Genomic DNA, 15,049 nt, shown 5'->3' with positions numbered 1-15,049 from the left:
AGAGTTATGACACGCTTTGATCTCGCCGCTACGCGTCACATGGTTCATGTAGCTCTCCATAGTTCCAAACAACTCAGCACTGTCAATCAGTTTGAATGGGTTTAGGCGGGACGGACACAGCAGCAGCTATATTTACAGCAATTAACGGTAAATATTAAGAAAATATGTCACTGATTACTGAGTTGACACTAACATTAAATACATATAATATCATTTGTTCTGGAGAGTGGCGGAGACACAGATTTAATCAGTTTTTGTGTTTAATTTTGGAAGGAAAAGGGGCTGTTCCCATAATGTAATGTACACATTTACAGCAGCGACTTAATTTGCAGCAATTTTCGGTAAATATTAATGCATAATGTGCATTGATTGATGTTGACTACACTTATAGTTAGTGTATTCTATCCTGGGAGTGATGGACTGACAGCATTCACAGTGTGGTCTGTTGAAATGTAACTAGAGAGATAGTTACTGAATGAATTAACTACATTCCTAAATACGATCCATAACATTACTGTTAACTGGGGATTCATTTCAGTATGGCTAATGTACTCTTTCACCCTTCCCCAAACAGAGGTTAAACTATTAACCAGGACACAGACACATTCTGACTGATCAGTCCACACCATCTGCTGCCTGGGAGAAACCTTGCTGATGCTGTAGCTCTACCTTGTGTCTGGCTGCTGTGCTTTCTTTTTTTGATGATATGCCTTACAAAAACTTTGTATTTTGTCTAATAACATGTCCATTTTTAACTTACTGTATACTGTGTATATTGACAAATTGTATTTTGATGCTTTGGAAACACTGTTCTTGAAACCTTCATGCCATAAAGCCCTTTAAATTTAATTACATTTTTAAATGTTATATTGCAGGGAAGGGCTCCCATAAGGTATAATACATTACAGATCACAAGATCGCTGATGTAATTGCTGACGTAATCTGCACTCTGCGCATGCGTTGGCGTCTGTTGCCACCTGTCGGAAGCTCCGTCTTAAACCGAACTCTTATCCAGTTTTAATCCACTCTTTTTCGTTACATTTTTTATATGCTTTTTATTTAACTTAAGTTTTTAACTTAAGTTTTATGTGGGTTAAGAATTTTAGTCATCCGCCATGGATTTTAAGCTAGATGACCGTAAAAACGCGATCAACACTACTGATCGCAACAAACCTCCGGTGACTATACTATCCGAGATAACTCTGCCCCATGAGGACTGCTCACTCCTTAAGAAAGCGAACAAGAAGATTGCTGACCTTATGGAAGGACATCCGATGACTTTCAGAGGAACTCAAAGAGAAAGATTCCCTGCTGACTGGCTTTCTGGATGTGGTTCAGTACAAGCCAAACAGATTGTTTCTCTTAGCGCAACTACTAACATCCAGGACACCGTGTTTTGGGACCCCTCTAGCCTTCCGAGGCTTTCATCCTGCTCGACTCCGAAGCATCAGTCAACCTGGGCTGAAGTGGTGGTCCGTGGCTGCAAGAGAGGCTCGGATGGGGCTGCCTCTCCTCCACACATCGGCCTCTCCAACCGCTATGCAGCCTTGTCTAACGACACTCCGTACCATCAAGCGGATGCACCTGCGGCTTCGAGTCTCCCTGATACGGATCTCTTTCACCGGACAGTGCCTGCCGACACTGTTGCATCTCCTCCACCGGCTACATCTCCTGCACTGGGCCGCCGGTCTGCCGCTGGGCCTGATCGGTGGCCGTCATCCTGGTCAAAAACCTCCGCTTCCCGATGTAGGATCCTGAAGGAGGCTGTGCTCAGACGCTCCGGAGGCCGTCTCTAACCTGCACCGTCGGGTAGCCCTTCTCTCAGGTCTGTTACTGCTACTCCAACAAAACACTCAGCAGCTCACACACTCCATCCTCAGTCCGCACGCAGTGTTGAAGCAGATTCTGCTCAGTCCTGCTCTGGAACCCCACAACCGCATCTCCTCGTCCACTTTTCCCCCAACCACACTAATAATTGATGACTCCATAACCAGAAACATCCGTTTCTTTAACGCTACCACTCACTGCTTCCCCGGTGCCACCACGGCTGACATTTTAAAAAAACTCCAGGACCTGATGCCGTCGCTCCCGTCCTCCATCACAAGAGTGATAGTCCATATCGGAACAAATGACACAGCTCTTCAGCAGTCTGAGCTGACAAAATCAGATTTTAACCGTCTTTTTAACTTTTTAAAGCAGTGTGGAAAGTCCGTTTTTATCACTGGTCGCATTCCCACAGTTGGTCACGGTGCTGGCCGCTTCAGTAGACTCCTTGGCCTCCACGACTGGCTCCAGTCCGCCTGCAGGGCTCATTGTGTGTGTTATGTGGATAATTTTAATATTTTCTGGCAAAGAATGTCTCTTTTTAAGACAGACGGACTTCACCCAAACAAACGGGGCTCATAAATGTTAGCTGCGCACATACACCATGTGGTGCGGTCCACACATGACTTACGTGAATGACTAATCGTTCATGCAGCACACCTGGACATGCCATCGGTGTGATGGAAAAAATCCAGTCTCCAAGTCAATTACCTCAGTCTGAAGGATTTATTAATTAACTACAATAACATGGTTAAGGATGCGAGAACGCACTATTTTTCTGAACTCATTACTACACATAAACACAATCCCAGGTTTCTGTTTAAGACTGTGGATCAGCTGGTAAACCCAATCCCTCCTTGTGCCAAAGCTGGAAATAATGACTGTGAATTGTTTTTATCTTATTTTACCAATAAGGTGGTGTCAATCAGAGCCTCTATTACCCCCGCGGCCTCTTACTCAGAGGTTCCTCACCGGCAACAAGAGAGTTTTAACCAGTTTTATCTCATCGACTTGTCTGAGCTTTTAAAAACAGTATCACAAATGAGAGTGACCAGGATTTCTGTTTTGTCTGAGTTCAGCTGGAGGAAATTATTTGACATCCATTTTTTAACTTCACAAAGGCAGTCGGTAAGTGAACTCAGCATTCCAGGGTCTGTGGATCTGACGGGCAAGTACATTTGTGTGTCATCAGCATAAATCTGAAAAGAAATACCATGTTTAAGGATAATATGTCCAAGGGGAAGCAGATAACAAGAAAACAAAATGGGTCCTAAGACCGACCCCTGAGCACACCATTTTTTAACTGGACAGAACGAAGAGACATAGTTGTTTACAGACACGCAACACTTCCTATTTGACAAGTGGGATGAAAACCATTCTAGGGCAGTACCAGAGATCCCCACCCAGTGCCTCAGTCTGTCTAACATGATGTTGTTATCAATGGTGTCAAAAGCAGCGCTAAGGTCCAGGAGTACCAGGACTGAGCACATGCCTTCATCAGCAGACATTAAAAGGTCATTGGTGACTTTAAGCAGGGCAGTCTCAGTGCTGTGGTACTTCCTAAAACCAGACTGAAACTTTTCAAATATTTTGTTATTTTCCAGTACAGTGAGCAGCTGTTTGGACACAATTCTTTCTAGAATCTTTGTAATAAAAGGCAGTTTTGAAATTGGTCTAAAATTATGTGTGAGGGAGGGATCTAAACCAGGTTTCTTTAAAAGTGGGTTCACGCAAGCCGTTTTAAAATAATCAGGGACACAACCAGTAGATAGGGAGCTGTTGAAAACGGAGATCAAATGGAGCCCAACAGAATCTATTACTTTCAGTAAAAACTTTGTAGGTATTACATCAAGTGGGCTGGAGGACACTCTCATTTGTGATACTGTTTTTAAAAGCTCAGACAAGTCGATGGGATAAAACTGGTTAAAACTCTCTTGTTGCTGGTGAGGGACCTCTGAGTAAGAGGCCACGGGGGTAATAGAGGCTCTGATTGACACCACCTTATTGGTAAAATAAGATAAAAACAATTCACAGTCATCATTACTTCCAGCTGAGGCAAGAGGAGGGGTTGGGTTTACCAGCTGATCCACAGTCTTAAACAGAAACCTGTGTTTATGTGTAGTAATGAGTTCAGAAAAATAATGTGTTCTCACATCCTTAACCAAAGTTATTGTAGTTAATTAATAAATCCTTCAGACTGAGGGTAATGGACTTGGAGACTGGATTTTTTCCATCTGCGCTCTGCTTTCCTGCATTACCTTTTTAGGCTGCGAATGCTGTCATTTATCCAGGGTTGCTTACTAGCTTTAGACATAGGCCTAGAAATAGGTCTATAGTTGGCTAAAACATCTGGATCAAGGTTGGGCTTTTTCAGAAGAGGTTTAATTACAGCTACTTTAAAGTACTGTGGTACATAGCCTGCTGATAAAGATAGATTGATCATATCTAGTATAGAAGTGCTGACTAAGGGTAAAACTTCTTTAAACAGTCTTGTCTCAATAGAGCTGTGACTGTCTGTCAGACTGGCTACAGCGCTGAAAAGAAACCTGGGGTTTCTCCTATTTTCCTCTATCAAAGTTTTAAGACTATCTTGCAAAATTAATCGAGAATTTTCCAGTTTGGTGGAACGCCAATTCCTCTCAAGTTTCCGCGATATTTGCTTTAATTTGCGAGTTTCAGTATTATACCATGGAGCTAACCGTCTTTGTTTTATTATTTTCTTTTTTAGAGGGGCTTACAGAGTCGAGTGTCATTCGCAACGAGCCTGCAGCACTATCAACAAGATGATCGATTTGGGAGGGACTGAAATTAGCATAGGAGTCCTCCATTACTTTGACTTGATAATGAATTTAGAGCTGATAGAATCGCATCCTTAAATTTAGCTACAGCACTATCAGATGGCGTGTAGTTCAGCAATACAAACTCAAAAGTTATCAAACAGTGGTCAGATAAAGAGGGATTCTGTGGGAACACTATTAAATGTTCACTTTCAATACCATACACCAAAACAAGTGGGTGTGGTTAAAACAGTGAGTCGGTTCATGAACACTCTGAGAGAAGCCAATGGAACCTAACAGAGAGATAAACGCAGTACTAAAGTCACAATGTCATTCTCAATGTCCACATGAATATTAAAATCCCCTACAATAATAACTTTGTCCGTTTTAAGGACTAAAGTTGACAAAAACTCTGCAAATTCAGATAAGAATTCAGAGTATGGACCAGGTGCTCGGTACACTATAACAAAAAGAATTGGTGTCAGTGATTTCCAACTTGGGTGTGAAAGACTAAGAACAAGACTTTCAAATGAGTTATAGTTTAGTTTAGGTTTAGAGCTGATTAGTAGGCTAGAGTGGAAGATAGCTGCAACAGCTCCTCCTCGGCCTGTGCCTATTAATATGACTGGGGAGGGGTGGATTCATTTAGGCTAACATATTCTCCATCACCCAGCCAGGTTTCAGTAAGACAAAATAAATCAATATCATAATCTGATATTAGTTCATTTACTAGTACACCTTTAGAAGAGAGAGATCTGATGTTTAAGAGTCCAAATTTAATTCTCCTATTCTTTTCTGCTATTGCTCTTGTGATTTTAATTTTTTAATTTTATTTAATTTTTTAGGTTTTTATGCACAGCTCCTCTTCTGTTTACCTTTGATTTAAATAATTTCAATGGTCGGGGGACAGACACCGTCACTATAGGATTTTCACTAAGTAATTCCTGAAATGGAGGAGCAGAGAAGTGTGTTAGACTGCGACTCTGCGTAGGGTTTTGGGTGGGTAACTGCTGAAATAGAAGGGCAGAGAAGTGTGTTAGACTGCCACTCTGCCTCCTGGTCTCAACTCTGGGTTGTCATGGATTTGGTCCACCAATAAACTTTGAGATTTCTAGAAATGAGAGCTGCTCCTTCCCAAGTGGGATGGATGCCGTCTCTCCGGATCAGACCAGGTCTTCCCCAGAAAGTCTGCCAATGAACTACAAAGCCCACATCGTTTGCTAGACACCACCTCAACAACCAGCGGTAAAATGACGACATATACATGTTATCACTGGTCAGATTTCGCAGGGGTCCAGAGAAAACTACAGAAAAAAACTGTTAGAAACGTGAACAGGTTGATGGTGCCCCATGGGCTTTGAATGCCTACGACTATTCCTCCTTCGGACAGTCACCCAGCCCCCCTTTCCTGGCTGCACAGGGGATGCCGGAGGACGGCTACCAGAGGCTAACTCAGGCCGTTCCGCACCGACTACCGGGGACTGGCTAGCTACAGTAGCTAAAAGACTGATCTACCAAGGTGCGGAGCCGGACTTCTAAATCACTGAGCCTCGCCTCCATGTCTATAAATAAACTACACTTATTACATGTACCATTACCGCTAAAGGAGGCAGAGGAGTAACTGAACATCTGACACACCGAGCAGGAGAAAGTAGGAGAGAGAGAGGGAGAAGGAGAAGCCACCGCTAGCTGCTAAGCTAAAGTCGCTAACGGCTAAGCTAAAGTACGGTAGCGTTAGCTACCAACTTTTGAAAACAACTTTCTCTCCCTCTGTATGCAACCTCATCCCATTATTGCATGTTACTAAACTCAACTTCTCCCCTTTCCCGTAGTCTTGTAAGCACCCTCTCCTCCTATCACTTCCTGCAGGTTTTCTGGCTCTGGAGCTGTGGAGTCTGGATCTGTGGTTGCGGGTCACCTGCTGCCCCCGTGTTCCTGCTCGACACCCTCTGCTGCAACGACTATTGTTACTAGTCCTATTGTTATTATTGTTATTATAATCATTAACATTACGACTGTTACCATTAACACTACTATAAATATCTGTACCATTTTTCATTTAGTCTATAGCAACATCACCTTTACTGTCTGTACCTCTGTGTGTATATTGTGTAGGCTGCCTCTCTCTCTCTCTCTCCCTTCCATCCCTCTCTCTCTCTCTCTCTCTCTCTCTCTCTCTCTCTCTCTCTCTCACCCCAACCGGTCGAGGCAGATGGTCGCCCACCCTGAGCCATGGTTCTGCTCGAGGTTTCTGCCTCTTAAAGGAAGTTTTTCCTTGCCTCTGTCTCCTAGTGCTTGCTCTTGGTGGGAACTGTTGGGCTTCTGTAAATAACATCACAGAGTACGGTCTAGACCTGCTCTTTTATGAAAAGCGCTGTGAGATAACTGTTGTTGTGATTTGGCGCTATAAAAAATAAAATTGAATTGAATTGAATTGAATTGAACTATGAGATTGAACAGCAGTCACTAAAAGATGGAAAGAAGTGTGAGAGCTTAGGCAAAATTACTGTAAGAATAAGTGTTTAGCGGACAGTTGGCTGCTGTAATGACAAATCTAACAACTTTAACTGGTATTTAGCGAGAGCAGCAAAACACACTACCAACACACAAGCACCGGAAATGGAAATGAGTCAACACGCTTACCGCAGTACGTCAGCATGTCACTTCTGAATTACAGGTACAACTGTAATTATTCTCAATAAAAGTGGCCATGATTATTTTTGTAATATTTGTATCATGTATTATTAAATATTGATAACATTAAAGTTCAATAATCCATTTTTAAAGAAAGTCGTAAAGAAATTCTCCTCAGCTGAAAGAGTGGGGACAGACAGTCCACTCCAGGACATGTGCTTCACAATAAAATGTGATCAATACAACACAGTGAGATTCAGTACATAAAAGAAAGAAATAAATCAACATAAATCAGACAACCATAAAGCCCTGTCTGATTAAAAGCTTTGAATAGCAGAGTAAAATAATTGACAGAATTTCGTAGTAACAGAGGCAATGCATTCCACAGCTTGAAATGATCGATGCCCTCTGGTTTTATAATGATTGTGGGGAACCACTAACAGCCTCAGGTGCAACAGGTGGGAGTGTGAAGCTTTATAGAGTCAGAGATGTGTCCGTGTCCATGCAGCGCTCTGTGGCTGTGTTTAAAACGGGCTAAACTGCTGTCTCAGAAGGTGTCCAACAGGACAGCGAGGCATCGAGTGCTGTTCGAAACGGCTCGAATGATCTCTTCCTGTCTCCTGAAATGACTTCAAGCTGCCCCAGTAATGGCCAATTTTGAAGGCAGCATCGATGGTGGCTTGATGCTGACTATTATCCGTAAAGCAGTAGTTTTCTCGCTTCGATTTTTGAAAATCTAGCGAGAACTAAACATTGATCTATAATATCAGCCCGTGACTGTAAACAGCCATGTTTGTTCAGTATGATTTCTGTGGCGTCTGTTAGCCGTTTGGCTTTTCAATAGCTAGTTAGCTTATGCTAAGGCTAGCATCTCTTCTGACACCCAGAAGAGACGCAAGACGGCGTGCTGACGTCACACGTTGCCGTAAGTGCTGCCCTAGAAGACTGTTTGAAACTAATGTAAACAGAGCTGCCTTCACTTGAAAGTGAAGCCTTCTGAGGTAGTTGTTTAATCCACATGGCAGCTCTTTAATTGCTTTTACAAAATGTCAACAGGCAGAACTTAATTGATTCTACTGATGCGTTTGGTGACAAAACACTCATTAGTAGAAAGGCTGTAGGCAGTGTAACAGATAGGCCTAATATCTCATTATGTAACGTAATGTAAAGGCTTGATGTAACAAAAGGATCCTATTGCAAGTCTTTGAGTCTTTGGAGATCGTTAAAATCAAGAAACAGCCTTAATGAAAACATGAAGGCCGCAGCCTTTATTAATATTTTTGCTGGATGCCAGATATGCAGCAGTGACGGTGTCCACTATTTTAGCCCACTCTCTCTTAAGCGTTTCGTGAATTTGGATTTCTCAACTGAGGTTACAAACACCTCTAAGTCATCTGACTTGAAGTTCAATGATAGTTGTATGTACAGTATGTTTCATTAAAAAACTACAAAAAACTGCGAAAAAAGTTGTTTAGCTCTGCAAAATGAGTAAAGTGGCATCGGTTGCTAGGTAACAGACATAAAAGTTGATAACCGATGTTGGATTAAGTATTTAGGATTTACTAACCTTAGATAACATAAGATGAAGATAAGATAGGATTCCTAAAGTTAACAAATTGAGAAAAATCTTAGACTCTTCCTGTTAAGACTTATGATAAAACCAAGATAAAGACCAAATAAAAGCATGAATGATCCTCTCAAATTCAACCTCTGACACCAGAGCTCTTAGTTTGGATGTACAGTGTTTCTCAGTTGGAAGAAGCAGTTTCTAATTAGAGAGTCCAAAAAACTCTTTTTGTGAGCAGTTTGTTCTGTGAGAGGCCGTTTAGGGGGAAAATACTGAAAATGTTCACACTTCATAAACTGAATCAGATAAGGTCTTTACACCTTAAATGTAGCTGTACGTCAGCTCTTTCCGTTTATGGGGAAAATACTGAAAATGTTCACACCTCATAAACTGAATCAGATAAGGTCTTTACACCTTAAATGTAGCTGTACGTCAGCTCTTTGACAGGAAAAAGCAGGCCCGATCTAATATCCTGTTTTTAGCTGAGACTTGGTTAGACCCAGATACTTCAGCTTTATGAGTGAAGCTAGCGAGCATCAGAAAGGACGGGGAGCTGCCATTTAGTTTCCTGTTCTTTTGAATATGTGGCTCTTCAGCTGAATTCCTCTCCTCCAGCTAGATCTCTAAATATCTCCAGGCCACCTAAATACTGTGCAGGTCTTTCAGTGTTTTCACCCTGAACAGCCTTTCATACTGGTTTTCTCCCTGATCCAGTAAAGAGATATGAATTCTAACACGTGCAGTTTAAAGTCCTACCTGAGCTCCACAGCAGCAGCAGCAGCAGCAGCAGCAGCAACAGGTGATCCATGTCCAGGTAGACCGTCTCTCTGGCCGTCCGCCTGCTCTCTGCTCTGATCATCACGTGCTGTCCTCAGTGTAGATCTGTGTACAGGAAGAGGTGGAGCTTTACTGGAACACAGCTCATTCAGCTGGCTTTAGTTTCACAGGGAGGAGAGTCCTCGTCTGACTGAGTATCTGTCACAGGAGACAGTGAGACCAGACCAGAAAACCAGGGCAGACCAGAACACAGACAGTGAGACCAGACCAGAACACAGACAGTGAGACCACAACACAGACAGTGAGACCAGACCAGAACACAGACAGTGAGACCAGACCAGAAAACCAGGGCAGACCAGAACACAGACAGTGAGACCAGACCAGAACACAGACAGTGAGACCACAACACAGACAGTGAGACCAGACCAGAACACAGACAGTGAGACCAGACCAGAACACAGACAGTGAGACCAGAACACAGACAGTGAGACCAGACCAGAACACCAGGAAAGACCAGAACACAGACAGTGAGACCTGACCAGAACACCAGGACAGACCAGAACACAGACAGTGAGACCAGACCAGAACACAGACAGTGAGACCAGACCAGAACACCAGGACAGACCAGAACACAGACAGTGAGACCAGACCAGAACACCAGGGCAGACCAGAACACAGGCAAGTCAAGTTTATGTGTAACGCACATTTCAACAACAAGGCAATTCAAACATAACATCAAACATAAAAGCAACAAAAGGAAATAAAAAAAAACATTACAATATAATTTTTTTGAAATAGAAAATAAAACAGGATAAAATACATTTTCAAGAGTTAAATAGGAAATAAAAACAGGGACAGTAAAAGTCATAGTGCAGACGACATTCTTACATTTATTTAATTAACAGCAATGGTAAAAAGAAAAGTCTTCGGTCTTAATTTAAAAACTAACAGCAGGATTTTGAAATCAAGTCTCTGACAGACAGGAAGCTAATGTAAAGACCTCAGAACTGGAGTGATGTGATCCACCTTTTTGGTCTTAGTGAGGACTCGAGCAGCAGCGTTCTGAATCAGCTGCAGCTGTCGAATGGATTTCTTAGGGAGCCTGTAAGGACACTGTTACAGTAGTCAAGTCAAATGAAGATAAATGCATGGATAAGTTTTTCCAGGTCCTGCTGAGACTCCTGCTGAGACATAAGTCCTTTAAGAGATTTAAGATTTCTGGCTTGGTTTGTGGTTCTTAACATTACTGATTGAAGCTGAGCAGGGGCAGATTGGCCACCTGGTAATTCTGGCATATGCAAGAGGGGCCAGACTATTTGTTTCGGGGTGGGCCGGTCAGATTGTTGTTAATATCAGTTTCCCACACATCAGCTTTACCTGGGGGTCCGTTGAGGTACATTAACGGCTGCCCAACTATATCTGGTGACCCATTTAAGCATTTTGCAGAGAAACAGACTGTGGATATTTCACAAGCACAGACCAGGTAAAGCAGCAGTGCAACTGGGTCCAATGTTGGTTTCGGTTTCGATTGGTTTTTTCATTAACAAGCCTCCTCCGACCACACACGGGTGAAAACGGTATCACAGGTGGAAATCACGAGTGCTGTGTCATTTTGTCCACTTTATAAAACAGCCCACTGCTGATGGAGAACGTCAACAGGGCTGACAAACACAGGGAGAGAGAAAGAAAGAGGTAGGGCGAGCCGCTGTGTTTGCAGCAGAGGTGTATGTTCCGTGCCTGTGTGGAAATATTAGAAGTGAAGGCAAGGAGAGCAGATTTAAGTACTAGTGAGTAATGTTTTTATTCATGTGTATTCCAATGTTGAGAGCAGTGTGTGAGAAAACAATTTTCTGCAATGTTCTATAGGCTACTGTGTTCATGGATGTTGCTGGAATCAGCACAGACAGACAGAGCCCTGGTCTTCTTATACCAGTGCTGGGAGGAAGGATGCTACTGTAGGCCTAGCAGAGACTGGGAGGGTGGTAGAGGTAGGAAGAAAACAGTCACTCAATTATGTTTGGGTTGTAAATAACTCTGCAGTAGTGAAAGACAGTAACAGCAGATAAACAGACAGAGCACACAGACTCTACAGCATACTCAGATGGACACACATTGTTTTAACTGCATGTGTACATTTGATATAAACGTGTGCTCTAAAAAAACGAGTGGGCATTGTTTGCCAGTCACATACATGAAATGTTACCACTGGTGTCATTTACACTAGGGTCTCTGGGGACATGTGGCCATCACCTTTTAAAGTGAAACTGGTTAAATAGACCCAAACGCAGATCTAAGAAGATTATCCACAGTTTCTTCTCACTCCTCACAGCTAACCTAAAGATCGAGAAACACCAAGAGGCCTCTGCTCCACCTGTAAATGACCCGGACCTGAGCCTGGTGTGTAGCTAAGTTTGTGATCTTTAACACTTTAGATGCTGCGAGTGACTTCTAGTGATACAGTAAATGTTGACCGTCTGCATCAGCTGTTAATGTCCCCCTTCCACTGGTCTCCTAAAAGAGGAGAAGTTGGACAGAGCAGAGCCTGGCCAGCAGGAAAACCCGAGGAACACGACCATGTTGCTCAGCTTGGGCTGGACCCATGAGTTGTTACGTGAACTTTATATTCCGTGGTTTATGCATACCTGAAATAACCAGTGGCACACTAAAGCAACATTATGTAACTTTTCTGCCATAAAATAAAGGCTGGAGAGCCGGAGCTCAGCACTCTGTATGGACGTAATGGATTTGATTTCTACAACATGAAATAGCTTTTGGCTACATCTTGAATGTTGTAAGAGCTAAACACACTGTCACTGTGCAGCCCTTATTAAGAGGTATTTGTGCTACTGTACTTGAAAGGAAACAAACAGACTGCGGGGTTGACTGTCAGTCAGACAGATGAGACCAAGAGGCCACTGCTCTGTTTCACAAGCCTGTGTCAGATAAAAGCTACAGCCTCCTCCTCTCATGGTTTATGCCTCTGTAACTCTGTAAGCCTATGTTCACTCTGACTCCTGGATTTGTGTTGTTTTGTTTCATTGAACTGCTACAGTGTTTACCACCAGTTTAACAAAAGTTGTCCGCTCCATATTCAGGCTGGGTGTAACAGCTGTCTTTCTATCTCTCTCTCTGTGTCATCAGGTTATGAGGAGAGGGTAAAATGGACTTCTGTCACAAACACAAGGTTTAAAGTGACTAACCTTTCAGTTTAAAGAAGAATGAAAATAAAAGCTCTCATGGTATTTTAATTATAAGTTGTAACGAGCATCTTTGGGGATTTTTCAGGCGACTGAGTTCAGGTGAAGTTGGACACACCAAAGCAGCACCATTTAAGTAAATATTATAAATATTTACCTGCTCCTTTTTTCCTGTAACACACATTTAATTTTGTGTGTTTGTGTGACATTTAAATGTGTAAAGACACAGTCTGCTATGGTATCTGACTACTGTCCTCACTTTTTTAATGTTTGAGCTCTTGTGCCTTTTACGAATGGTAATGAGAACTGAAAGGACACCAGCTTCCCTTCGCTGTGCTTTGCACCGTTGAGCTACGATGGGAGGAGGGAATATCTGGACCTGCACACTGAGAGAGACACACAGAGGCTGCCAGGTTCTTCATTTTGTGGCTCTGATGAGCTATTAATTAACCCTCACACACCATTACACAGGTTACGTCCTCAGGTGGCTCAAAAGGTGAAGAGGAGAAACACATATTACTGAAAACCAGGTAAAAAGGAACAGGAAACAGATTATGTGGCAACAAATAAACAGAAACACAAAGAACCACAGTTCCACTCTGCTGCTGGTGAGTTTTAATTTCACCAAAAGGTTTCATCCGGCTGGAAGTGACAGAAACAAGTGAGGAAGACAGTAAATTATTGTGTTAGAGATGTCAAGGGGAATGAATAATTTTGGACATTTGGCATTTTTAGCACAAGTTAAAAAACAAAGAAATAGTTCAGATGTATCATCAACATCTGTGACATGAAACATGCTGACGTCAGGTCATATCACCATAAACTCTACATATTTGTTTCTGAGACACAACTTGTATTTCCTGGCGTTTAATGTGAAATGAGGATGAAAGTGAACACCATGTCTACAGATGTTAAGGTCAGAGTTGTGGAGTAAAAAGTGAATCTCTGACAGTTTAAACTATGACATCTGGAAACCTTCTTCCTCCTCTCCTCCTTTCAGGTGCGTTTGATGTGGTGATCATCGTCGGTGCTCTGGATGCTGGTTTTGTACCGGCCAGTGGCTTCAGGGAGCTCTGCTGTGCCGCCCAACAACCGTTAATGTGACTCTGCAGTGCTCACCTGACTCACATGTACCAGCTAACTGTAGCATTTAGCCGCCATGGGAGCATCGTTATCATCATTACGTGGACACAGACATGTAAAAGGGCCCAAAGAGACCCCCAGTCTCTGTGCTTTCATTACTCCTTCAAAAAGTTCTAATATTAGGCTACTTTACTTAGAAGAAGAAGACAAACCGTATTATGGTATTATGGTTTGCCCTCCGTAATGCCAGAGCAGCGTACTACTCGTCATTAATAGAGGAAAATAGGAACAACCCAAAGTTTCTTTTCAGCACTGTAGCCAGGCTGACAGAGAGTCACAGCTCTATTGAGCCAAGTATTCCCATAGCTCTCAGTAGTTACGACTTCATGAGCTTCTTTAATGATAAAATTCTAGCTATTAGAGACAAAATTCACCAAGACCTGCCCTCAACTGGCACCGACTTATCTCTTAACTCAGGATCCTTAGAAACAGCTGTAGAACCAGATACATGTTTAGACTGTTTTGCTTCCCTCAATCTTTACCAACTAACTTCAATAATTTCTTCATCTAAACCATCGACCTGCCTCTTAGACCCCATCCCGACTAGGCTGCTTAAAGATGTTTTACCCTTAGTCAGTACTTCTATACTAGATATGATCAATCTATCTCTATCAACAGGCTATGTACCACAGTACTTTAAAGTAGCTGTAATTAAACCTCTTCTGAAAAAGACCAAACTTGATCCGGATGTTTTAGCCAACTATAGACCTATATCTAACCTTCCATTTCTCTCTAAGGTTCTGGAGAAAGCAGTTGCTAAACAGCTGTGTGACTTTCTACAGAGCAATAGTTTATTTGAGGATTTTCAGTCAGGATTTAGAGCTCATCATAGCACAGAGACAGCACTGGTGAAAATTACTAACGACCTCCTTATTGCATCAGACAAAGGACTTGTCTCTGTACTGGTTTTATTAGATCTTAGTGCTGCATTTGATACCATTGACCATCAGATCCTATTGCAGAGACTGGAACATTTCATTGGCATTAAAGGAACCGCTCTAAGCTGGTTTAAGTCCTATTTATCAGATCGATTTCAGTTTGTACATGTTAACGATGAGTCCTCCATGCATGCCAAAGTTACTCATGGAGTTCCTCAAGGATCTGTCCTCGGACCAATCCTCTTCACTTTA

General features: G+C 42.4%; 1 protein-coding gene across 1 annotated transcript in view; it reads right to left on the bottom strand.

Annotated features, from left to right (window-relative positions):
- Positions 1-9,661, bottom strand: part of LOC119912022 — a 33,446-nt gene extending 23,785 nt beyond the window's left edge. Inside the window, exon 1 of the mRNA XM_038730995.1 lies at positions 9,559-9,661. Within this exon, the coding sequence (XP_038586923.1) occupies positions 9,559-9,661 (103 nt within the window). The remainder of the gene's footprint in view (positions 1-9,558) is intronic.
- Positions 9,662-15,049: the final 5,388 nt, after the last annotated feature.

Source organism: Micropterus salmoides, unplaced genomic scaffold (assembly GCF_014851395.1).
Source record: "Micropterus salmoides isolate LMB-PRFRI ecotype aquatic unplaced genomic scaffold, ASM1485139v1 Ms_hic_scaffold_2, whole genome shotgun sequence".
Taxonomy (NCBI): domain Eukaryota; kingdom Metazoa; phylum Chordata; class Actinopteri; order Centrarchiformes; family Centrarchidae; genus Micropterus; species Micropterus salmoides.
The sequence above is the reverse complement of the archived record's forward strand: the minus strand, read 5'-3'. Positions and strand labels throughout refer to the sequence as shown.